The 25,301-nt window shown below is 38.8% G+C and overlaps 1 protein-coding gene across 2 annotated transcripts in view; it reads left to right on the top strand.

Annotated features, from left to right (window-relative positions):
- The window catches only part of CNR1 (cannabinoid receptor 1), a 103,241-nt gene extending 78,473 nt beyond the window's left edge, over positions 1 to 24,768 (top strand). The window contains exons 1-2 of one of the 2 annotated variants that reach the window (XM_040350084.1): positions 18,207 to 18,507; positions 20,079 to 24,768. In XM_040350084.1, the coding sequence (XP_040206018.1) occupies positions 18,363 to 18,507; positions 20,079 to 21,526 (1,593 nt within the window). In that variant the 5' untranslated portion in view covers positions 18,207 to 18,362 and the 3' untranslated portion in view covers positions 21,527 to 24,768. Of the gene's footprint in view, positions 1 to 18,206; positions 18,508 to 20,078 lie in introns of those variants that run through there. The other variant, XM_040350085.1, reaches the window with a different exon arrangement.
- Positions 24,769 to 25,301: the final 533 nt, after the last annotated feature.

The raw sequence follows: 25,301 nt of genomic DNA, 5'->3' as shown, positions 1-25,301 counted from the left end.
AGTTTTGATTTGTAAATGTGCAACCGTACTCACAAACTTCTTCACTGTAAGTATTTTAATCATAATAGTCAAACAAATCTGGAGTTGGTTAATGACATTTAATATCTAGATAAATTGCAAATCCCACATCATAATCCTTAATCAAACAGCTCAGGCTCAGTTACAGGTTGTCATTTTACACTTGGCTCAAAAAAGGTAGGAACATTTGAGTGTATATATAGTTCCTTAAGCTCATCTCCTGGATAAAGATTTAACTCTAATTGATTGTAGTATTAAAAAAACATGTGAAAATGTTCTTTTTACTTATCTAATACTGTGATTGTGTGATGCTACAGTCCAGTTTTTTTTCTCCTCTTCTGTATGCTTCCAGTGGAGTTATTTTTTGGAAGTCAGGGCAGTAAGGGAAAATGCAGTGGCCCAAAGGATGTGGAGGGTAGAGGGGGTGGAGGAATGTGATAAAGCAAAGGTTACAGAGGGCTAATAATGGCAAGAGGTGGTAGGGGTGGGGTGGGGGTGTAATGTGAAGAGAGGATGGGAAGGGAAAACTGTATCCAGAATAAAGGATAGGCACTGGAGAAGGAATGAGGTTGGAGAAGGAAATAAATGGGAGGGGGGGGTCACTGGGTGGGCTCTGTGGTGAACTTCAAGTGTTTATAAATCACTGTGCAGGAGAGTTTTGCCTTAGGCCTCGTACACACGACCGAGGAACTTGATGGGCGAAACACATCGTTTTGCTCGTCGTGTTCCTTGTTAGACTGTCGAGGATCTTGGCGAGCCAAATTTCTCCATTGCCGTCGAGGAAAAAGAAGACATGCTCTCTTTTTGGCTCGACGAGATCCCTGACAGTTTCCTCGTCGAAAAGTGTACACACGACCGGTTTTCTCTGCAAAAATAAAAAACAGCAAGTTTCTTGCTGGTTTTTGCCGATAAACTCGGTCGTGTGTACGAGGCTTCATGCAGGCTTCCTCCTAAAAACATAAATTCTATCCAATACAACCACTTTTAATCAATGTCCTATTTTTTTTTTTCAGAGAAAAGATTTCCTTTGACTTTATCTCTTCTACTGTACAAATTCACATGGTTTCCATGGAAAGTATGGGTCAATTTCAAAAGGAAAAAGGGCAGCATTTAAGTGTCAAAGTTTAGATTTTGGTAGGACTTTACTGGAAAAAAGGGTGTAAAAGAAACAGAGCAGGATCATCTGGGACAGTGTAGTCTACAATTATTTGGTAAACTTCTTAAATATTGAAACAGAATGGTTGCAACTTGGGGTAAGACGTAAGACTAGAAGACATAGAGAATAGTACCAACTTTCATGTTACAACAGTGGTTTGGCAATTATGGCTACTTGATATGTGAGGAGGGAGTAGAAAATTAACTTTACCCATCAATTATTCATAAGAAAGACACACATAATGTAGTATAAATAAATAGCATGGTGGAATTTTTATGGTAGTCCAGAAGTACAGTAGCAGAATTCCACGACTGTTTTAGCTATATCATGAGTATATACCAGCTTTATATTTTACATTTTAAACCTTTTTATCAAATTCTATGACAATGAAAGAGAAGAAAATGTAATACTCCCCAAGCCTCATGGGAGTTTTCAAAACATAAAGTTGAATCTGTTTAACTTCACTTAATGGTAATTTCAATAGACTTTAGTAGGTAGTCTGGAATAACAGAGTAAAGGTGAAAATTATGGGGAAGATTGAGGCTGTGTGATAAGGTAACCCACAACAACACAGTAAGCAAAAGATGACTTATAAGGTCCCAGGTCATAACAAAAATATTTTAAAGTAATTTGAATTTTTTATTATTAGCATATACAATATGTTTAAAATATGTTTAAAAACAAATAACTTGTATCATAATTTTCTAATACAGGGGGAGATTTATCAAAACTGGCGCATACAGAATCTGGTGCATAGTAACCAATTATCTTCTAGATTTTATTGTCAAAGCTTAATTGAACAAGCGGAAGTTAGAAGCTGTTCGGATACTATGCCTCTTTCACACTCAGTGATCTCCACTGAGCAGGCGGATGACAGATCCATGTCCGCTCTGCTAATGCAGAGCGGACGCAGATACAGCCCACTTTCCTCTACAGTCTGTTAGATGGAAATGGACTGCCTGTCATCCGCTGATCCCCTTCTGTCTGTTTTTAGTGGACAGGATCGTATTGGATGTCAGCGGGTGTCATGCTGACGGGTGGACCGAAAGGTCTGATAGTGTGAAAGGGGCCCTTAATCTCCCACACAGTGTATTAATATAACACTTCATTAACCCTTACCTCCACCTATCTGCATATAAGCTATCTGTTTCAATTGTCATATAAATGACTCAAAAATATTGTATATTACTATTCAGCTGTATAGGTAATTGGTTGGAGTTTATTCTGGATGAATTCCTCAAAATAAGATTCCACTTCTGCAGGAGAAATATTGAGATGGACTTACTGTGCGTTGTTGCTGCCAAAGCATTTGCACCAAAAAAGAAGGGTATCTCTGGGACAAGTGTAGAGGTGTATATGACATTTAATGTTCTCCAAAGGTCTGTGTGCATTACTTTTATAAAAACCGGAGTGGAAATATCATATGTGCAGTCAATTAAGGACCATTAATATGCTTCACATACTTGTCCTCCAGCCACTCAGCCACAGTTGTTGGCTCTCATCTCATTCCAGACACAGACAACTAATGGAAAAAAAAGAAAGCCAAACTCTGGATCAATGACAACATGTCTGTATTTAACAAATCCCTGGTGCATGGACAATCCACCTGAACTCTTCGCTGACACATTTTCCTTGGTAAATGCTTTAATCGTACTGTGAAGTGCTTCATAGAAATAGCTCAGGTGTACCGCCTGTGTACCAGGGTTATGTTTAATAAGGAATAATTATTTGATCTGGAGTGTAGCTTCCTTTCTTTATTTCCATTACCTTAATCTGAATGCTCTCTAATCCACTTAAGGTAAATGATTAGATACTCATTACCAGTGTACTTCCTAGTGTGTGTATTTTCTATTCTATGCTTTCTGTATCACTCACCAACCACATTCAGGCTTCCAATTGTGCTTTGATCTGGTTGGAGACAGAAGAGAGATCATTTACAGTGCTGATTTTTTTTTTTTTTTATGTCAGACTTTTTGCATGTGAGAGACAGCAAGAGGCCCACGGTATGAGTGTTTGGAAATCCCCCTCCTGCATTACTACTGTAATAATAGTTTACACAGCTTGTATCCTGTTAGCTCAAATGCTATTAAAGGGAAACTATTGTAAACTATAATCTTCTCAAATAGGCAGCAGGACCCTAATTAACCACTTCATTACTGGGCATTTTCACCCCCTTCCTGTCCAGGCCAATTTTCAGTTTTCAGTGCTGTAACATTTTGAATGACAATTGTGCGGTCATGCCACACTGTACCCAAATGAAAGCTTTCTTTTGGTGGTATTTGATCACCTCTGCGTTTTTTATTACTTGCGCTATAAACAAAAGACGAGTTACAAGATTACTTTTGCTATAATAAATATCCCATTTTTTTTAAACAATTTTTTTCGTCAGTTTAGGTCGATATGTATTCTTCTACATATTTTTGGTAAAATTGGTTTGCGCAAAAGTAATAACTTCTACAAAATAGGGGATAGATTTATGGCATTTTTATTATTTTCTTTTTTTACTAGTAATGGCATCGATCTGCGATTTTTATCTTGACTGTGACATTGCGGTGGACATATCAGACAATTTTGACACTATTTTGGGACCATTCACATTTATACAGCGATCAGTGCTTTAAAAATGCACTGATTACTGTGTAAATGTCACTGGCAGGAAAGGGGTTAACACTAGGGGAGATCAAGGGGTTAATTGTGTTACCTAGGGAGTGATTCTAACTGTAGGGGGCGGGGACTCACAAGGGGAGGCGAACGATCAGTGTTCCTCTGTACTGGGAACACACCGTCAGTCTCCTCTCACCTGACAGGACGTGGATATGTGTGTTTACACACACAGATCCACTGTCCTGCTCTGTTATCTGTCAATCACGGGTGCCCGGCAGACATTGTGGCCACCAGGCACGCGCATTGGCTCCCGAGTGATGCGGCAGGTGCGCACCCCCTAGAGGGCTGGGAAGCAGAGGACGTCATATGACGGCCGCCTGGAGGGACAGAGGGTTCCTGCGGCCGTCATATTATGATAGCTGGATAGGGAAGTGGTTAAGGTAGCATGATTTTGCCGGATGTGTGAGGCCTCGTACACACGGCCGAGGAACGTGACGTGCCAAACACGTCGAGTTCCTTGGCGAGTTCAGCCCTGAAGCCGACGAGGAGCTCGGCGGGCCGAGTTCTCCCATAGAACAACGAGAAAATAGAGAACATGTTCTCTATTTTCTCGACGAGTTCCTCGGCGGCTCCATCGGGCCGAAAGTGTACACACGACAGAGTTTCTCGGCAGAATCCGGTTCTGACCGAGTTTCTCGCTGAATTCTGCCGAGAAACTCTGTCGTGTGTACGAGGCCTGACTATCTGAACAAGTTAGAGTTGGTTGCAAATCTGCCTGTTTTGCTATACCTGGATACTTGTAGCTATTGGGAGAGTTATCTTTCACATGTGTTTCATTTTCAGACAACTTTGACATTTCAATAACATTACTTGGCCTGCACATAAACCCTAGAATCCCTTCTGACTCATAATCTCAAAGGCAAATGGCAGCTTTAACATACAAGCAGAATACTTAACTTAAATAGATATATAAATAAAAAATGTGCAGTGCCACTATAATACATAAATATGGTGTAATAAATAAAAAAAAGCCAAAGCAAATGTGCAAGTGTTCATCAATAACTAAACCAAACATATAAAGAAAAAACTACCAATCCAAGGATGAAATCTTGTGCAAAGGTCATGAAGAGAAGATTTAACACCTTCACATGTGAAAATAATCCTTTCTCAGAAAGTGTTCAGAGGTCAGCCACCAATTGCCTGGGAACTCAACATATACTGAAACCGATGGCTGCCATTACAACAGTATATACAGTATGCATGTGACTTTAAAGTGATTGTTAACCCAATTCTTCTAAATCCTCCCATCCTCTCTGTACTATAATAATAAGTGTCCTTGTGCAATGTAAAAAATCTGCCGATCTGTACCTATCTAAGCTCAGTTCCCAGCGCACAGCTGACTTGAAAGCTCTCTTCTCTCTCATACTTCATATTCCCATCGCACACATTCCGTGATGAACTCTCAAATTTTGGTGCTGCAGCAACAACCAGCTGGATACTGGTTCAAGTCACAATGAAGATGTTTGCCAGCACACCAAGGAACGGCGTGAATAGCGTCCAAACAGATAATTTATTGCATGATCACAACACAAGGAGAGTGCAACGTTTCGGAGTCAAGCAGGAACCCTTCGTCAGGCATGTGATGCATGTGACCCCTTTGTCAGACATGCCTGACAAAGGGGTCCTGCGTGACTCCGAAAAGTTGCACTTTCCTTGTGTTGCGATCATGCAGTAAATTATCCGTTTGGACGCTATTCACGTCATTCCATGGTGTGCTGCCAAATATCTTCATTGTGACTTGAACCAGTATCCAGCTGGTTGTTGCTGCAGTAGCCCTGATGCATTTGAGTCAGCATATAAGAAGGAAGGGTATAGCCAGGCAGGATCAGTCAAGTGTTTCAGGTGATACAGGGGGGCAAATTACACAGCACAAGCACTGTGCTGTATAACATTGCTTTAAGGGAACAGGATTTTATTTTTATTTTTGGGTTAATAAACGCATCCACAGTAAGCATGAAAACTTCACCCAATAACTGCATCAAAAGGCACCTCTCAATGGAGTAAAGCAGGGATAAAGAAAGCTCATCTTGATAATTTAACGTCCTATTGAACAAAACACATCAGGGAGGAGCTGCTAGTGCTGATGTTACACCACTGTATGATCACAGGTCGGCAGTGGCTTTTTATGCAAGATATTTGCTGTTTTATTCATGCTTTTTATGTTTTCACATGAAATACTACACTATTAGAGAACTTGTTTGGCTCCTGGTGTGGTTTATTAATCCCAGCTTTACTCCTATGACAGATGCATTTTAAAACAGTTATTGGACAAAGTTTTTATGCTTGCTGTGGATGTTTGACTTGAAGTCACAGGCGTATGGCAGTCATTGGTGTTGTATTCACAGGGAGGCAGTGGCTGACCTCTTAACACTTTCTAAGAAGGATTATTTTCACATGTCAAGAAGGTGTTAAATCTTCTCTTCATGACCTTTGCACAAGATTTCAACTTTGGATTGGGACTTTTTTCTTTATATGATTGGTATAATTATTGATGAACACTTGCACATTTGTTTTGGCTTTTTTGTTTATTGCACCATATTTTTTATTATTTATTATAGTGGCGCTGCACATTTTTTATTTATATATACTACAAGAGAATTTCACAGAACGAACTGCACTCCTGTGGTGGATAGAAGTATGGCCAAAAAAGCTTTGGCCATACTTCTCCTTTAATACAAACATGTGGTATTTTCTTTTTTTTGTTGACGTATTAGTGCTTACTCATCTGACATGTCAACCTCTGTGGGGTTTTTATTATTGTCCCTATGAGAGAGATTTTTACTCACATATAGTAAGTCTTTTCAACAGGGATACAGACCAAACAAAAACACATTTCAAGTAGAGTGGTGAAGAATTTAACGTTTTGCAGATGTTTTTATTGCTCTTGTGTCTTTTTGACCGGATGATGCCTGCACTTACCATTTTTTTTTTACCACATCGTCAGAGGTTCAAGAAGTGAAGAAAAATCCAGTGAAGTCATAAACAGAAAAATTGTATAAAACTATCAATATATTTTACAACATTTATGGAAATTAAGAACAACAATAATGTGTTCGGTTTTTATTTTATACAAAAATATACTGCAGTGCCCTGATTGGAATTAATTTGCATAGTAAAATATACCGATAACAAATTAAAACTCCACCCAAGATTATTTTTTTGTTTTTGGATATAGTGAGGATTGGCTTTTGACTATTTGAAAAATTCAAACTAAATGAGGGCAAGAACTGATCTATATCTTATGAAGACTAGTCGTCCTTACGTAATTTTGCAGTTCTACATAGGTTTAGCCCTCTAAAATTTTCTGGGGCAAACCAACACTTGAGATGTTTTACTGTGGCTCTGGGCTCGCCAACCCCTAAACCACTTAACTTTTACTTTTGTTATTGACAGACCATTGCCTGTACAGGTGACACCTGAAAAACAATAAAATGTTGCAGCTTATTTAAGTAAGTAGAGATAGAACTTGAGGGAGTTGCTAGTGTTAGCCACAGCTGCTGAGAAATGTGGGTACGATACACACAAGTAAACTAAACATGCACTCTGCCCATTTGAGCATAGAAAGGAACTTCTACTTTCCTTCCACCATTACGCACGCTCCTGTTTCTGCTGGATCCCTACCCACATCTTTCACTAATAGCTGACCATTAATGGCTGGGAACTTACAAAGGGCTAAGGAACAGGCCAAGGCCTGCCATCGTGTGATAGTGCTGCTCAGGCCTAGTCACTAGTCATGAGGCTTCAAGAGCTATACTGGGTGAGTCAAGGAAATAGTCATGGGCCCCTTCATACCTAGAAGGTTTAGCAGGTTAACAAGATAATCGAGAAGTAATACAATGAAAAACAAAAAAAAAACAGGTCTAAATAGTATTAAGGATTAATAGGGAGTTAAAAGGTAACTCCACTTTCATGAGAAAAACGTGGCATTTTTTTTTTATATAGCATACACAATTGCTGCTTGTAATTGTAATTGAATTCTTCTAACAATTACCTTTCCCTTTCAATCTGCAGCACTGCAATTTTCTGTAAAATACAATGCAATATGGCAAGCTGTAGGTGTTTCTGTACACAGATAGTCCCCTGGAGCAGGACACAGGCCCTGTAATTCCCTGTAATTGAACTGTAATTTCCTGTAATTTGTGATTGATTCACTCAATATCATTTTTGGCGGATTCTCCCAAAGGGAAATCAGGTCTAAAGGGATTCAGACCCTGCCACTTTCCTCATTAAAATCCTGCAAGTGCAGCAACTGATAATTATAAAGTTTGTTGAAGGATAAGTTCACCCTTTGTAACATGATACATTTTACACCCATATTCAGAGTTCTGTGAATGTTCTGTGAATATGGAAATACAAAAACCGACAGTTCTCAATGAACTACCAGGGTGCTGTTGAGTGCTCTAAGTATTTCATTGAGCTTCCTCTCATTCAGTAACTGGCTGCCCATTTTGGAGCTATAGGTAGACAGCTACACCAACAGTCTGCAGGGATGTGGCATTACACCCATGATCTGCTGAATGTAGGTGCAATGCTCTACTGGCTCCTAACTAGAAAATATAATAAATGCATTTTTTCTTATCTGCAAAAAATAAGTGCCTTCATTATTATTATTATTATTATTATTATTATTATTATTATTATTATTTTTTTTTTTTTTTTTTTGTATGAGTGAACGTACCCTTTAAAATCCTTGCAATGTACATAGATAACCCAGAGGGATTTTTTTTCTCTCAATAAAGGTTGAGTTACTCTTTAAATAGGATCACATTTTATTAATAAAAATATTTTTTTCTATTTTTTAATGTTGATATAATAAGCAGATCAAGGGTCACCTCTTTGATATGTATATGAATAAAAGAAAATACAAAGTAACAATCATGTTATATTGTATTTCTGAATCATGCTTCTGAATAGTGGTTAAAAAAAAACTGGAGTTAGACTTACTGGCAACTCTATTTCCATGAGTCTCACCAAAGGCCTTTTGCTGGACTGCTTGGTTTTAAAACTGAAGGATATAGCCTGAAAAATGTATACAAACAAAAAAAAGGGCAGTAATCCCGCTTTCCTGAAAACTCATGAAAATAGAGTTACCAGTAACATGGCATGACCTGATAACTGCATTCTGTGATTTGTTCATTTTGCCTTATATCTCTTTTTTTTAGGAATATCCTTCTTCTCCCTCAACCTGTAATTCACAATTGGGCCTTTACTGTATATAGTATCATAAGGTAACATATTCCCATTCTCCACAAAGTCCACTCTGCCTGGTCTATTTTTACTTGCTCCTTAGTTCCCATATGCAAAAAACTGAAGTGATAACTTGCATATCTCTATCACAGTTCTATATCTGCCAATAACTAGATGATTATTTCAGGCACAATAAAAACCCTGAGAAAGCTTACTGTGTAGGAAATTATCTATATTATTTATTTTATTTCTAAAGAGACAATACATAATAAGGTTCCCCTAATAAATACATGCAACATTAGTCTAACAAGGATCTAATCCCAATATAAGGCATGGAAATACTTGCAGAAAACATCCACTGCACAATGCATAACATCACAGAAGTGGTGTATACAGTCATAACTAAGGATAAGCCGAACACCCCCGGTTCGGTTCACACCAGAACTTGCGAAAAGGCAAAAACATGAACATAAAAAATCTAAAGTGCTAATTTTAAAGGCTTATATGTATGGTATTGACATAAAAAGTGTTTGGGGACCCGGGCCCTGCCCCAGGGGACATGTATCAATGCAAAAAAATGCATTTTTTCGGGAGCAGTGATTTTAATAATGCTTAAACTGAAACAGTAAAAGTGAAATATTCCTTTAAATTTCGTACCCGGGGGTGTCTATAGTATGCCTGTAAAGTGGCACATTTTTACAGTGTTTAGAACAGTCTCACAGCAAAATTAAATTTCTAAAAGGAAAAAAAGTCATTTAAAACTGCTTTCGGCTATAATGAATTGTCGGGTCCCGGCAATACAGATACAATTTATTGAAAAAAAACACATGGGGAAACCGCAGAAAACCCCCATGGCGTCAGAGGGGGACACCCGCGTATGTCACCGGTTGGCCCCACCCTAAACTATATAAGAGCTGTCAGAGTGAGGGAATTGTCACTCGATGGGATTCTCCTATGGAGGCGCATCAGTAGTGGCTTTTTTTCCGGTATGGTTGGGTCGAGATGGATTACATCGCTGGACTTTTTTATTTTTTAATAAAGGACTTGTCCCAAGCTGGCTCTTGTTTTTTCCCATTTTTTACACTTTTGAGGCCCTTGTGCCCATCAACAAGGTGACATGGTGCTTTGGGGTCCAGACCCCGAAGCATCTTCCCCATGTTGAGGGCATATGGCCTGGTATGGTTCAGGAGGGGGATCGCTTTCTCGTCCCCCCCTCTTTTCCTGCGTTCTGCCAGGTTGCATGATCGGGCAAGGGTCTGGTATGGATTTTTGGGGGGACCCCTACGCATTTTTTCTATTTTGGCGCAGAGTTCCCCTTAAAATCCATGCCAGACCTGAAGGGTCTGGTATGAATTTTGAGGGGGACCCCTACACCATTTAAAAAAAATTGTCACAGGGTTCCCCTTAATATCCATTCCAGACCTGAAGGGCCTGGTATGGAATTTGGGGGGACCCCCACACAATTTTTTTTAATTTTGGTTTGGGGTTCCCCTTAATAATCATACCAGACGCAAAGGGCCTGGAAATGGACTGGGGGGGGGACCCATGCATTTTTTTTTAATTAATTTTATTTGTATTGCTGGGACCCGACAATTCATTACAGCCACAAGCAGTTTTAAATTACTTTTTTCCTTTAGAAATGTCATTTTGCTGCAGGGACTGTTCTAAACACTGGAAAAATGTGTCACTTTACAGGCATATTATAGACACCCCAGGTAAGAAATGTAAAGGAATATTTCACTTTTATTGTTTCACTTTAAGAATTATTAAAATCACTGCTCCTGGTAAAACTGCAGTTTTTAAAACCTTTTTTTGCATTGATACATGTCCCCTGAGACAGGACCAGGGTCCCCAAACACTTTTTATGACAATAACTTGCATTTAAGCCTTTAAAATTAGCACTTTTAGTTTTTCATGTTAATGTTCAATAGACTTTAACAGGGTTCCACGGCTTTCGAATTTTCCCCGAACTCAGCATTAGGGATGAGCTGAACACCCCCCATTCGGTTTGCACCAGAACCTGTGAACAGACCAAAAGTTCATGTGAACTTTAGAACCCCGTTAAAGTCTATGGGACTCGAGCGTTTGAAATCTTAAGTGCTAATTTTAAAGGCTAATATGCAAGTTATTGTCCTAAAAAGTGTTTGGGGACCTGAGTCCTGCCCCAGGGGACATGTATCAATGCAAAAAAGTTTTAAAAACTGACGGTTTTTCAGGAGCAGTGATTTTAATAATGCTTAAAGTGAAACAATAAAAGTGAAATATTCCTTTAAATTTCATACCTGGGGGGCGGGTGTATAGTATGCCTGTGAAGCAGCACATGTTTCCCGTGCTTAGAATTGTCTCTGCACAAAGTGTCATTTCTGAAGGAAAAAAATTAGGGCTGTGCAAATTTACTTTTAATTAATCGACTCATCTTTCATTTTTTTGATCGATCAAAATCTTTTTGATTGGTACTCACCTCTCCGCCGGCTTCTGGGCCTTCAGGGAGTTCCGTCGGAGATCCAGTAACGTCACAGTCACTGGCGGGGCTTGCTGCGTCCATCTGAAGGGCTCCTTTGCTGTGCCTTCATATCTGCATGCCGGCGGGACCTTACTATCTGCCACACGCAAGGGCTGTTACACTTCCCTCTATCAACCTGGGATTCTACAGCCATCCACTGGGAGTTGTGATAGTTCCCTTCATGGGACATCTACATGCCGACGGACTGATGTTAACCTCTCCTCATCTGGATTCAGCAGTGGTATCGTTGTACACATTTTTATACCAGTATCATACTTAGCTACATGTTTTTATGACTGCTTTTGGTACTGTTTGGTATTACTTGCACCATTTTTACAGTTTATGTAGCTACATCGATTTTATCTCCAGTGCAATATTTATTTTGTTACCTACTTGAAGACTATAAAAGTTTTAATGTTATTCCCATCGAGCGCTGCCTTTGTGTGTTTTTTGTATCCTGCTATCCATGTTTCCAGTGGTTGGTAGCTGCACTGGGAATCAGCCTGCAAGGAAATCAGCTAAAAGTAGTTGGATCTGTATGTGTGTTATAATTAATCGATTTAAACAAAAACGATTAATCGAACAGAAAAATTTTGATCAGTAACAGCCCTAAAAAAAATCATTTAAAATCACTCGCGGCTATAATGAATTGTCGGCTCCCGGCAATTCAGAGAAAAGTCATTCATAAAAAAAAATCAAAAAACGTGGGGGGGTCCCCCCAAATTTAATTACCAGGCCCTTCAGGTCTGGTATGAATATTAAGGGGAACCCCGCCGTCAATTAAAAAAAAATGACGTGGGGTTTCCCCTAAATATCCATTCCAGACCCTTCAGGTCTGGTGTGGATTTTAAGGGAAACTCCAACCCAAATGAAAAAAAAAAGGCATGGAGTTCCCCCAGAAATCCCCCAGACCCCTTTTTCGAGCACGCAACCTGGCCGGCCGCAGGAAAAGGGGGGCGAGAGAGGTCACGCGACCCCATCCCCCTCTGACGCACCCTCTGACTACATCACTGGGGAAGCCCCGGCTCTCCCTTATGTCAGAGGGGGGGCGGGGTCCCGTGACGAGTGGCCCCGCCTCACCTATATAAGAGCTGTCACTGACTCAAGCCGCGTCATTCGCCGGGCTGTCTCCGGTGGAGACAGGTGGCCGGCGATGCGTGCGCTCTGGATCCCGGACATGGACGAAGAGATCTTCTCATCGCTGGACCCCGGCAGAGAGGAGATCACCCATCGCAGGATACCGACAACATTGGATCGGGGACCGAAAAGTGGATTACCACCGCTGGATTTTTTTTTTTTTTTTTTTTTTTAATAAAGGTCTTTTTCCACGGGTGTGTGTTTTATTTTTACAATTCTTTACACGTTCTTAGTGAAATGGTAGAGGTACAATGTACCTCATTACCAATTCACATAGGGGGGGCGGGATCTGGGGGTCCCCTTTGTTAAAAGGGTCTTCCAGATTCCGATAAGCCCCCCGCCCGCAGACCCCCACAACCACCGGGCAAGGGTTGTGGGGATGAGGCCCTTGTCCCCATCAACATGGGGACATGGTGCTTTAAAGGAGTCACAGACCCCCAAAGCATCCTCCCAATGTTGAGGGCATGTGGCCTGGTATGGTTCCGGAGGGGGGGCGCTCTCACGTCCCCCCCTCTTTTCCTGCGGCCGGCCAGGTTGCGTGCTCGGATAAGGGGTCTGGTGTGGAGCCGACAATTCATTATAGCCGCGAGTGATTTTAAATGACTTTTTTCCTTCAGAAATTACACTTTGTGCAGAGACAGTTCTAAGCACGGGAAATATGTGCTGCTTCACAGGCATACACCCCCCCTAGGTACTAACTTTAAAGGAATATATCACTTTTATTGTTTCAGTTTAAGCATTATTAAAATCACTGCTCCCGAAAAAAAAACAGCCATTTTTAAAACTTTTTTTTTGCATTGATACATGTCCCCTGGGGCAGGACCCAGGTCCCCAAACACTTTTAAGGACAATATCTTGCATATTAGCCTTTATAATGAACACTTTAGATTTCTCCCATAGACTTTAACAGGGTGTTCCGTGGTTTTTCGAATTTGCCGCAAATACCCCAAATTGTTCGCTGTTCACCAAACAGGCAAACAGGCAATGTTCGAGTCGAACATGAGTTCGACTCGAACTCGAAGCTCATCCCTACTCAGCATATAACCAAAGTTCAGCACAAACTTATGCTCGGGCCGAACAGTTCGCCCATCCCTAGTCATAACAACCACCCATTTGCAATACTAGATGCAAGGTCAATGAATCTGGAGGTCTCTACCACAAGTGGAAAAAGAACATACATAACCCAACTTGGAGGGACTTGGACCTAAACAACCTAAAGTCCTGCCAATAGTTTAACCACTGGTCTTTGGCTGGCCAAAGACCAGGCCACTTTTTGCGATTCGGCACTGCGTCGCTTTAACTGACAATTGCGCCGTCGTGAGACGTGGCTGCCAAACAAAATTGACTTCCTTTTTTTCCACAAATAGAGCTTTCTTTTGGTGGTATTTGATCACCTCTGCGGTTTTTATTTGTTTGCGCTATAAACAAAAATAGAGCGACAATTTTGAAAAAAATTCAATATTTTTTACTTTTTGCGATAATAAATATCCCCCAAAAATATATGGTTTGCGCAAAAGTTATTACGTCTACAAAATAGGGGATAGTTGTATGGCATTTTTTTAAATAATGCTTATATCATGACTTCGACATTATGGCGGACACATCGGACACTTTTGACACCATTTTGGGACCATTGTCATTTTTACAGTGATCAGTGCAATAAAAATGCACTGATTACTGTAAAAATGACACTGGCAGTGAAGGGGTTAACCTGTAGGGGACGCTGAAGGGGTTAAGTGTGACCTAGGGAGTACTTCCAACTGTTAGGGGGCGTGGCTTGCCTTGACACGTCACTGATCGCTGTTCCCGATGACAGGGAACAGACGATCAGTGACATGTCACTAGGAAGAACAGGGAGATGTTGTGTTTACACTGACATCTCCCGGTTCTTCAGCTCTGTGACACCGGCGGACATCGAGTTCACGGGTCCTGCGGGCACGGTCACGGAGCACGGCCGTCAAATTAAAGGGGACGTATATATACGCCCATTTGCCCAGCCGTGCCATTCTGTTAACGTATAAGTGTGCAGGTGGTTAAGCATACACAGATAATGTGACTCCACATGCAAAAAGCACAACATTGTTACTCCACTTGAGGACCCAGATGTGAAGTGTAACATAATACCTGTAAGTGAAAAAAGACAGACTTGTGGAAAGGCTGTAGATCTACCCCAAGTGACAGATCTCTATTATAAAGGATGTGTACAGCAAGGATCTGAATGTAGCTCCACAAAACCACTGGAAAATTTACAGTATGAGGTCTACACAGTCCAATCCCAAGTGAATGAAGATCATAGTATATCAGGTAACAAGGCAGTCATCAAGAGCTGAGAAGTTTCATAATTCAGCCTCTCAAGTGGAGGTGAAATTTTTGACTGCTCTGGATTGTGTTAAGAGTCTGGAGATTGTACTGTGTGCCGGAAGACATGTCGAACACCTATTAGGGAGTCACACCCAGGTAACAGTTATTGGAAACAATTAAGATTAGTTAATGGGTTATGTGAACCTACAGTGGACTGAAAATAAATCTACCATACTCCCATATTGCCAGAGAATTTTCATTATTATGCTCACCAAAATAATCTTCATCCTCTCCCTTTAAAGTAGATGTTTACTTGCACTTGACTTACTCGCTAGATTAATCCAGATGGGAAGGAGTAGTGGGGCCAGTAAAAACACACACACAAAAAAAAACACCTTCTGAGAAAACCCTACAGTTGAGAGAACAAGAGTTGAGGATCTGGGAACATATCAAATGGGCAGAGGTCTCATATCTACTAAACATTGGAAGGTGGAGGCCAACCCCCACTGCTGCAGGCACTGGATGGCTGCTACACGTACTGGCAGATTCCTAGTTCTCTTTCAGGAGAACCAGTCATCTAAGATAGGGAAAGTCCAACATTGCCCTGCCACAGTAAATCCAACACCAAGAGGCCCCAAGTGATATATTACAGGCTGTGTGGAAATCTAGGAACAAACACATGTGAAAGCAAATACAGTAGGTGCAGAAACCTCCAGCTTACCTGTGTCTCTCTGGTGCCAAAGGTGCCTATATTCACCTGAGCTGCAGCTTGCATTGAAGGTCCTGGCAGCCATTGCTGGAAAGAACTCCAATTAAGGCACCCGCTGGCCATTCCTCTTCCCTTGTGCTGAGAATGAGGCTTGGAACCAGAACCTCTAGCTCCTGTAATTACTTCAATGTGCCAAGGATTAGCACCCAGCTTCATCTGGTCAAACAGGAACACATTCAGACCACACACCAAAACCAACCACTACATGAGCCACCGCCACAAAGTGCCCTACAGTGCACACACCCAGATAGGTAAATTCCAATGCCTGTTCTTATCCCTGTCAAGGGAGTGTAATACAGTATTCCCCAGGCACAGAAGGAGAAGGGGAATCAAGCCACCTCCTTCCAATACTGAAGAGGGATCCTGAAGGGCAGTCTGGCGGAAGAACACTACCAGGTGTTTATAGGTGAGCTAGGTAGGTAAAGGAGGGGAGGAACTAAAAGATAGCCAAAATAGCAGAGACCTCCCTCACCCAGGTTCCAGATGATGTATCACCTCTGGCCAAAGGGAAAAAAATGGAGCAGTTTGGCAAAAGGACTTCCTTTGAAAGTGTCTTTGTTGATGCCTTTCTGGTTCCTGTTGGAGGAGGTGCCTATATCTCGTTGCTGTCCTGGAAGATAATTTGGGAAACACTGTTGACAGGTTCTGCTTGAGCCAGCAATGGATGCAGCCACTGTTGTGTTACTCAGCAAGTCCAAGGTGTATTTTTTGACAGTGGGCAATTGCTGGTAAGGGTGCCAAGTGATCAGCAGCAATGGAAGGTGGGGGCAGGGCAAGTCAACTATGCCCTGTGTACCTATGTGAAGTCTTTTGGGAATATGTGGCATGCCTTAGGTCAGCAACTGCTAAAAAGGAACAACAAGCATAAATAGAAGTGAAAGGTTAGTAAAAGCAGAGAACCCATTTGAATTGTAAATCATTTGAAATACGCTAGATCAGATACTTTTCATTGGTCTGAATAAAAATGAAAAAGAGTGTTTCTTTCAAAACATTATTTGATGATTGAATTTTTGGGATGCTAGTTTGGTCTAAGACAACTTTATGAATATTTCAGTAACAGAGAGTTTTTAGCTTTCAAAGTAATTACTGTGTTCTGCATTGTAGTACTCTGGTTGTTCTAATGTAATGTATAATACATCCAAGGTTTATTTATGTCTGAAATTCACAGAGGCTTTCCAATAAGGAGTTAAAATGTTTTTACTTACTCAGAGAGGGAGACTGATCAATTATTTATAACCCTCAGCTCATTAACTTCAACAGAAAGATTTAATTGTAGTTTGAAATCTTAGTCTTTACTGTACTGTGATAGACTAGCTGCTGGGGGGGGGGGGATTGTGGTTCGAGAGGATAAACATCATAAACAGAATAAATATCCATAAAACTAATAGGTATCAAGAGCAGTATGAATTTTGGATAACCATGGGTTGCAGGAAAAAAAAATTCACAATTTCCCCATTGGCACAGGCAGTGCTGACAAGGGAATCCCTCCTGCTAAACAATTGTTTGCTCCCAGCAAGATGGGTGGGTGGTCTGGTGGGGGGGGGCAAGCGGTACCCACCTGAGAAAATACTGATGATTGCTAGCAGCTACAGCAGCTGCTAGCGATAATCACAAGAGAATCTGGTTGTACCTAAGTTGATTGATTGATCAACTTGGTACCTTTAGCCTATCCATTAACAGTTAGACTCTTGGCCAGTTCCTGCTGAACCAGCCAAGATTAGAACCGTGTATGGCCGGCCTAAAGCAGACATTCTCCTAATGTCCAATCTGTCTCAGATTGACTGATTGACTGAGGTCTCAGAAACTTAATGATCTGTTGACTACAGCTCACTGAACAGATTCTGCCCTCAGTTAAGACGGCCATAGATGGTTGTCCCCCCCCCCGGGAGAACACAATGGTTCAGCCCCTTCCCCTGTCAATACTGTAGTGATGGGGAGAACTAATTGATTGATATCATTTCCTGAAACCACATCTATGGCTGGCCTTAGTAAAAGCTTAAAGGCTAAGTTCACCTCTGTACACCTGTTTTTCTTTTTTGTAAATTCCATCTCCCCTATATACCAATATATATATGGTGTGTAATTGCTGCAGTGAACTGAAGTGTGCTAACCAAAAGGACTGCTACCAAAAAAGATGTGTGTGCATGTACCCACCAAATTAAATCCATTTAGATATAAATACTATATATATATATATATATATATATATATATATATATATATATATATATATATATATATATATATATATATATATATATGTATATGTATATAACTATAAATATGTATATATATATATATATATATATATATATATATATATATATATAGTACTATAATGTTATATCACACACATAACACTTTTCAGGTCTTTTTTAGTATCACTTATTATATTTCACCTTCGTTATGGAGTGCACATAGTTATCTAATTGTGGGTTTGGACACTTGGATTTAATTTTGGTGGGTACATAGAACACTTCAGTTCACTGCAGCAATCACACATCATATATCACCTCCATTTAGTCACTGGTATAGATTCACCTTATCAACAGTTCATTCATCTCACATGGTCTCATTTACATATCCTTGCAGAGCAGTGTGGGTTGTCAAGCACACACAAGAGTCACATGGTTGTGATATGGTCGCCTGATCCTCACCTGGCTGCTGTCCCTGGTTTGGATGGGATTCCTCACCTCTCCCCCGGGGGAGATCATCATCCCTGTCCCCCGTATTTCCTTGGATATAGCTTGGGTGTCGCTATTGGACCATTTTGTAAGTTATAGACCCCCCCCTTTTTTTGAGAGATGGTCCTCTTTTTTACAGGTATCTTATCTTTTTAGATATGTTATTGATTTCATTTCAGAGCATTTTACTTCTGATGAGTGGCATGAGCCATGAAACATGCGTCAAGTACACTTTTAACTGATGCCCAGACAAGTTTGGCTCACTAAGAGCAATTGCTTATGTTTATTATTAATAGATGAATGATCTATGAAATTGTACTGCCAATCGTGTTGTATTTTACTTTGTATAATTATTGTATGTGTATACAAGTTAACTGTTAATTACAGTGTATCATGTATTTTACCAAAGATTTATACTTTTTAACATGATTTGGAATTAATTAACAATTTAATGATTAACATGAACTAGATATTTATTTAGTGATATGCCTCATATAAAGTCCCATTCTTTCCTCTCCCTTTTTTGTTTAAATATAATTAGGGATGGAGGTTTGCCACTGCTATGATTAGGTTATTTCAGGTCACATTATTACATTAATGTACGAATTTTGCAAAAATAAAAAAGTTTTCCATTTATTCTACACTCTTACCTTATTGTCCTCATGGCTGTTTGAAAACACTACTCCATTACATCTGCCTTACTTCCTGGACAGACTTTAGGTCACAGGAAGAAGTTGACCAGCTGAGGGTAGATGATGCAGGGTGTGTGCTATTGAGGCAAGCTGGTCAACTCCGTCCTGTGTCATGACCTAAAGTCTGTCCAATAAGTAAGGCAGAAGTAATGGCTCAGTGATTTCAAACAGCCATGAGGACTGTGAGGTAAACATTTGTAGAATAAATGGAAAGTGTTTTTATTTTTGCAAAATAAGTACATTATTGGTATATTAGTACATAGGGGAGCTGGAATAAAAAAATTAAAAAAGGTGCACAAAGGTGAACTTAGCCTTTAATTCTAACCAAACAAGCAATACTCATTGATGTATATTAGGTTTGGATGGGTACCAGTGTATTAAATATATCTTTTCACATTTCTTGAATGACACAATTTTCTTTCATTAGTTTTTAATATTAATGTCACTCCCGTAGAGGCTCCCCAAATACTAGTGAATACTACATTATCAATAATCCTTTAGAGAAGCCTTACATCTTTGTTTAGCTTTTCAGTAGCTACAGGAGCTAGGCAGGACTGTGAATTCTGGTGATGTTATCTCATATCCGATGATTGTAAGATGCATTTCAGCAAGATATTCATATCAACATATGTATGTTAGACATACGGTCTGAAGCATTGTTGTATTTTTGGAAGTGAAAAAACTAGCTGAATGTAAACATAATTACAACATAAAAACAATTTTTTCTTTTAATATGCCGAGTATTTGAACTTACCTTTGTCTGTTATTTTCACATTTGCTACATAGCAGTTGTGCTTGATGTTTTTGACTGTTAGATCATCAAAATATTTTAGTTTATTATTGTTTTAATTGATTTTGTAGACAAACAAACAGCCTTTTATTTGAAGTACATAATTCATCTTGACTAGACAAATAATAAATTTCATTTTGCCTGTTTACCGTTTCTATGTTGTTTACTCTGCTGCAGGTTTGAAGCCAACAGTCTGTATTTTCCACTGGGAATATATTTACCAGAAACTTGGGGTGATGAAGTCTGTCCTGGATGGCCTGGCAGACACCACATTCAGAACAATTACTACTGACCTTCTCTATATGGGACCAAACGAAGTCCAGTATGAAGACACAAAGAGTGATCTTTCTAAACTGGGCTATTACCCGCAGAAACTCCCTTTATCCTCCTATCAAGAAAAAATAATAGACGGTCAAAGTACTCTACACCTGGATTCATTTAATGCAACAGAATTTTACAACAAGTCATTCACTAGCTTTAAAGATGGTGATGGCAAAATGCAATGTGGAAACAACTTCATGGACATGGAATGCTTTATGATTCTTTCCCCAAGCCAACAGCTAGTTGTTGCTGCTCTGTCCATAACCCTGGGTACTTTTACTGTGTTAGAGAACGTGCTTGTGCTGTGTGTCATATTGCAGTCTCGTACTTTGAGATGCAGACCCTCCTACCATTTTATTGGCAGCTTGGCAGTTGCTGATTTTCTAGGCAGTGTAATTTTTGTCTACAGTTTTGTTGATTTTCATGTTTTTCATCGGATAGACACTCCAAATGTTTTTCTGTTCAAACTAGGGGGCGTCACAGCTTCATTCACAGCCTCAGTTGGCAGTTTGTTCTTAACTGCAATAGACAGGTACATCTCCATACACAGGCCATTGTCATATAAAAGAATAGTCACAAGGACAAAAGCTGTCATTGCATTCTGTGTGATGTGGACGATAGCTATTGTCATTGCAGTGCTTCCTCTGCTAGGATGGAATTGCAAGAAGCTAAAATCCGTATGCTCAGATATTTTCCCTCTTATTGATGAGACCTATCTGATGTTTTGGATTGGGGTAACCAGTGTTCTTTTGTTATTTATAGTGTATGCATATATGTATATATTGTGGAAAGCTCACACCCACGCTGTGAGAATGTTGAACCGGGGCACTCAAAAGAGCATCATAGTTCACACATCAGAAGATGGCAAAGTGCACATCACTAGACCGGACCAGACTCGTATGGATATCAGGTTAGCAAAAACCCTGGTCCTCATTTTAGTGGTGTTAATCATTTGTTGGGGTCCACTCCTCGCCATTATGGTTTATGATGTCTTTGGAAAGATGAACAAGACCGTAAAGACAGTGTTTGCCTTCTGCAGCATGCTTTGTTTGCTTAATTCAACTGTGAATCCCATCATCTACGCTCTTCGAAGCAAAGACTTAAGAAGTGCATTTTGTAGCATGTTCCCTAGTTGTGAAGGGACTGCGCAGCCTCTTGATAACAGCATGGAGTCTGACTGTCAGAACAGACATGCACATAATAGTAACGTCCACCGAGCAGCTGAAAGCTGCATTAAAAGCACGGTAAAGATCGCCAAAGTGACCATGTCAGTATCTACAGATACATCTGCTGAAGCAGTGTAAGTCCGTCCTGCTGATAGAAAGGAAAGTGGAGTGTGCCCCTCTTAATCTCAGTTAAGTATATTGACAGAAAACAACAACTAATATCCCTACTATTCATACAAAATTAAGGCAGTAAAGAAAATGGAGATTTCACACAAAAAGTTTTACTCTGTTAAAATCCTTAGTTTAGAATACAAAAAAAGAGTACTAATTTTATTATACAAGAATATTTTTTAATTATATAGTTTCATTTATTTTGAAAAAAGAATTGAACACATCTGATATAGATTTAAATTTTTTAAAGTATTGTTTGTAGTCTTTGAAGTATTCTGTGTTGTCCATTCGGACCGTTATCTTATGTATTGTGTTTGTCAAGACATGCAAACAAAGAAAAACTGGAAGACTTTTTAATACCTCACATCACTATGATGAAAGTTTTGCCTAATATAGTTCTAGAAATTAGAGGTAACCTTCTGGTTCACAAATTGCAGAGAAATTTTATCTACAAGTTTGACACTGAAAGATTGAATATTGTTTGCTTTACTTGCACATAAATTGAGATCTTAACATGTGCTTGAATTGATTGTGGTAAAATGGAATTGTATATGACATTCAGTAAAGCACAGTAGACATTGCAAGGTCCTACTGTTGAATAATAAAGTGTATTTACCATAATGTAGGACTGACTTATCTTTTAAACCTTAAAGTCCAGGGATGTCTTGTAACATTTTGTGACAAAATGGAATGGAAATAATGGCTTCTGTAAACAAGGGCATTGATGTGCTATCAGCTGTTTGTTCAAAGATTGACAGTGTATAACAATACTGTTGTGAATTTAATGTACTTAACCATACATAGAAGTAGGTTGAAGTCAGTGATCTAAACTACTGATATCCTATATGTTTTAAATGTACAGGATCATACATATATCAAGTTAAAAAAGTTATATAAAAACTTTTAATAAGTTTTAATTCAATGTTACAATTTAATGTATTTCCTTTGTGTTAGTTAATGTAATGTGCATGTCTGTTTGTAAATAACGAAATAGGTCATCTTATTAAAAAATGACCGACAACTATGATTAAGTTTAATATAGCTCTTGTTGCACTATTTGCACATGAATTCAGTTTCTAAAGTTGAGTTCTACTATAGTATTATTGAATTAGTTGAGAACTAAAATATACTTTTTGTCTATAAAGTATTAACAGATATGTGATGAGACTACAGCTACTAAGATGAAATACTAAATCATGAATCAGTTCTAAAAAATGGCCTCTTCTACAAAAAGCACAAAATTATCCAATTCTTCCCATGAAATGGCATGCTAATATCATAAACAAGCACTGCAAAAATTACATTTGAAGCCAGGAAATATACACCACACCGGATACTGACAGCTCACCCTTTATAAGTAATGAAGTCATAGCAATGACTTTGTTGAAGTAATACTTTAAAAGGATATTTTATCCCATATTACTAATGTAATGTTTATTGATGTGCGACCTTTAAATTTTTTTGAAGTACAAAACATTTTTACAACTACAACAAAATATGTCATATCACGGTAACTTTAATATGGAAATCAGCTATTAAAATAAAAAAAGAGGACCAATATTCCCTTTTTGTAGGCACTTTTATTTTGGTTGTAATAAAATGTATTCTAATTATTATTATTGATTAGAGCCTATTTATTAATCAATAAATATTGTGTCTCTATCAGGATATCAGTTGGTCATTTAGCCACTGGGTCATGTATGAGCCATTCATAAACTGCTGCCAGTACTTACTTTTAAAATAATTTGTTGATTAGAAATTGACTAATTTGACATGACACACTTTATAAATTCTAATAGACACATACCTGAATATTGTATGTTGCTTCTTAATTTGTAATGAATCAGGACAAATCAAGGAAGGCAAATGTTCCTGAATTTACCAACAAGTTGATAAACTGACTCCACTGGCATGCATTTGATTAACATAGAGCATAGAATTTGTATACAAAAATAATAATATCTGGGAACTATTTAGTGTAGATTAATGGAGGAAACAACTATCTTGAAAAAAGGAAGCACTGCAAATATGAAGGATAAGTGTTATAAACTGAGAGCCTCATGTCTAGTCTCCGTAGTCTCCATAGTTTATTGTTCCACTGGTGATGCCATTGGTTTTGGAGCATATTATCATTTTAACCATTCATTGATATTTGAATCATGAAAGATATTAAAAAGAAAATAAATGTAACAGTTGATTTTTGCAATCTCCTGCCATAAAATAATTTCTCATGCTATGAACTTCGCATTTATACAAATCTTAAAAAGATAACAGGGTCATAAACTACTCTACACGTGAAATTATGCTATACATTTTTAATTAATTAACCGTAAAAAAAAGTTTATTATTGTACGCTTATACATATTAAGGGGTAAGGAAAGTTAGGTTAAAAATGTCATATTATAAATATGATATATTTTTTATTTTCATAGAAAATAAAAAGTGCCAAAACAAAATACATTTTTGCATGCTACTGATAGTTCTAAGGGCAATTTTGAAGGTATTTTTCCTACACAGTTTTATATGAACCAAGTCAGTTTAATTCATAACTCACTCTCTAAATTAAGTGTTCTTCCTAAACAGCTTAAGACCCCTATGTCTTGTTAAAACTAAAGTAACATCATTTTTAGGGAAAAAACATGAACAAAGCAAGGAGCTTTGACTTACTTACTGCCAACAAATAGGACACAGTTTATGGATCAACAAAAAACACAGCCTGCAGACATTTTTGAACATCATATTTTGTAGGTATGCATTAAACAACAGATAAACTGAAGCAGATCAGGTATTCTCTAGTATAAGTGGAATGTGGTTGTTAGTACAATTGCTTATTGGAGCTTCACATGATCCTTTACATTGTCTTATGAGAAAACAAAGCTATCTGAATTATCCAACTGATGCTCATTGTTATTGATCAGTTTTGCTTCATTTAAGCAGGATATTCTTGTACCCAAATTTGCCCAGTTCAACAGAGACTGTGTGTACTGCTGTCTGATCAACAAAAGCTGGTCTGAAGATTGGCTTCTGTCAAATGGTCATGCTGGAAAACCAGCTTTTAATCAGCTCATACAGTCAATGTCTGCAGTGCTGATTAGTGTATTCTGACTTCAGGGGGAGTACCCACTGTCATAATACAAAGACACAGTGGGAGTGATCCCTGCATCAGTATGGCTTGTGTTGGTGTGGAGATCTGTGAGGGTTTTTTTTTTCCATTCAACCTGCTGGTTAAATGAAAAAAACTTAACATGTATACCCAGCTTTTCATACACCTGGTAATTGGGCAGGAAGTACTGCTGCACATTTGTAACATAAGGGTCATGAATATAGTTTTAGGTAAGCAGACATTTAATTTGGGTTCTATTAGCCTACTGTTGCACAATTAATGTAGTAGGAATTACTGAATCCCATGGGCAACTGTGGACAGTATACAAAAGTATTTAAAGTGCTGGTCAGAAGTCAATAAGCAGAGGTTGTTCACCAAAGTGAATTTTACTTTGAGCTAATAGTTGATGAGTTAGGTGAAGGTCTGTTTCTTTAATACCCAATAATGTGCTAGCGAAAATCCTGTTTTTTATCTCCTTTGCACATGGATGAGAACAGCTTCACCATATTTACTAACATTCACTTTGCAACATCCACACACACATTCACTATGTTAGTTGAACTGCATCTTCTTTAATAAATTATATAATAATATTTTTCTTAAGTCTTTATAAGAAACATTTACACCTGAAAACACATT

The sequence above is a fragment of the Rana temporaria genome, chromosome 4 (genome assembly GCF_905171775.1).
Source record: "Rana temporaria chromosome 4, aRanTem1.1, whole genome shotgun sequence".
Classification (NCBI taxonomy): Eukaryota; Metazoa; Chordata; class Amphibia; order Anura; family Ranidae; genus Rana; species Rana temporaria.
Note: the sequence above shows the minus strand (reverse complement) of the source record. Positions and strands in the feature narration are given on the sequence as shown.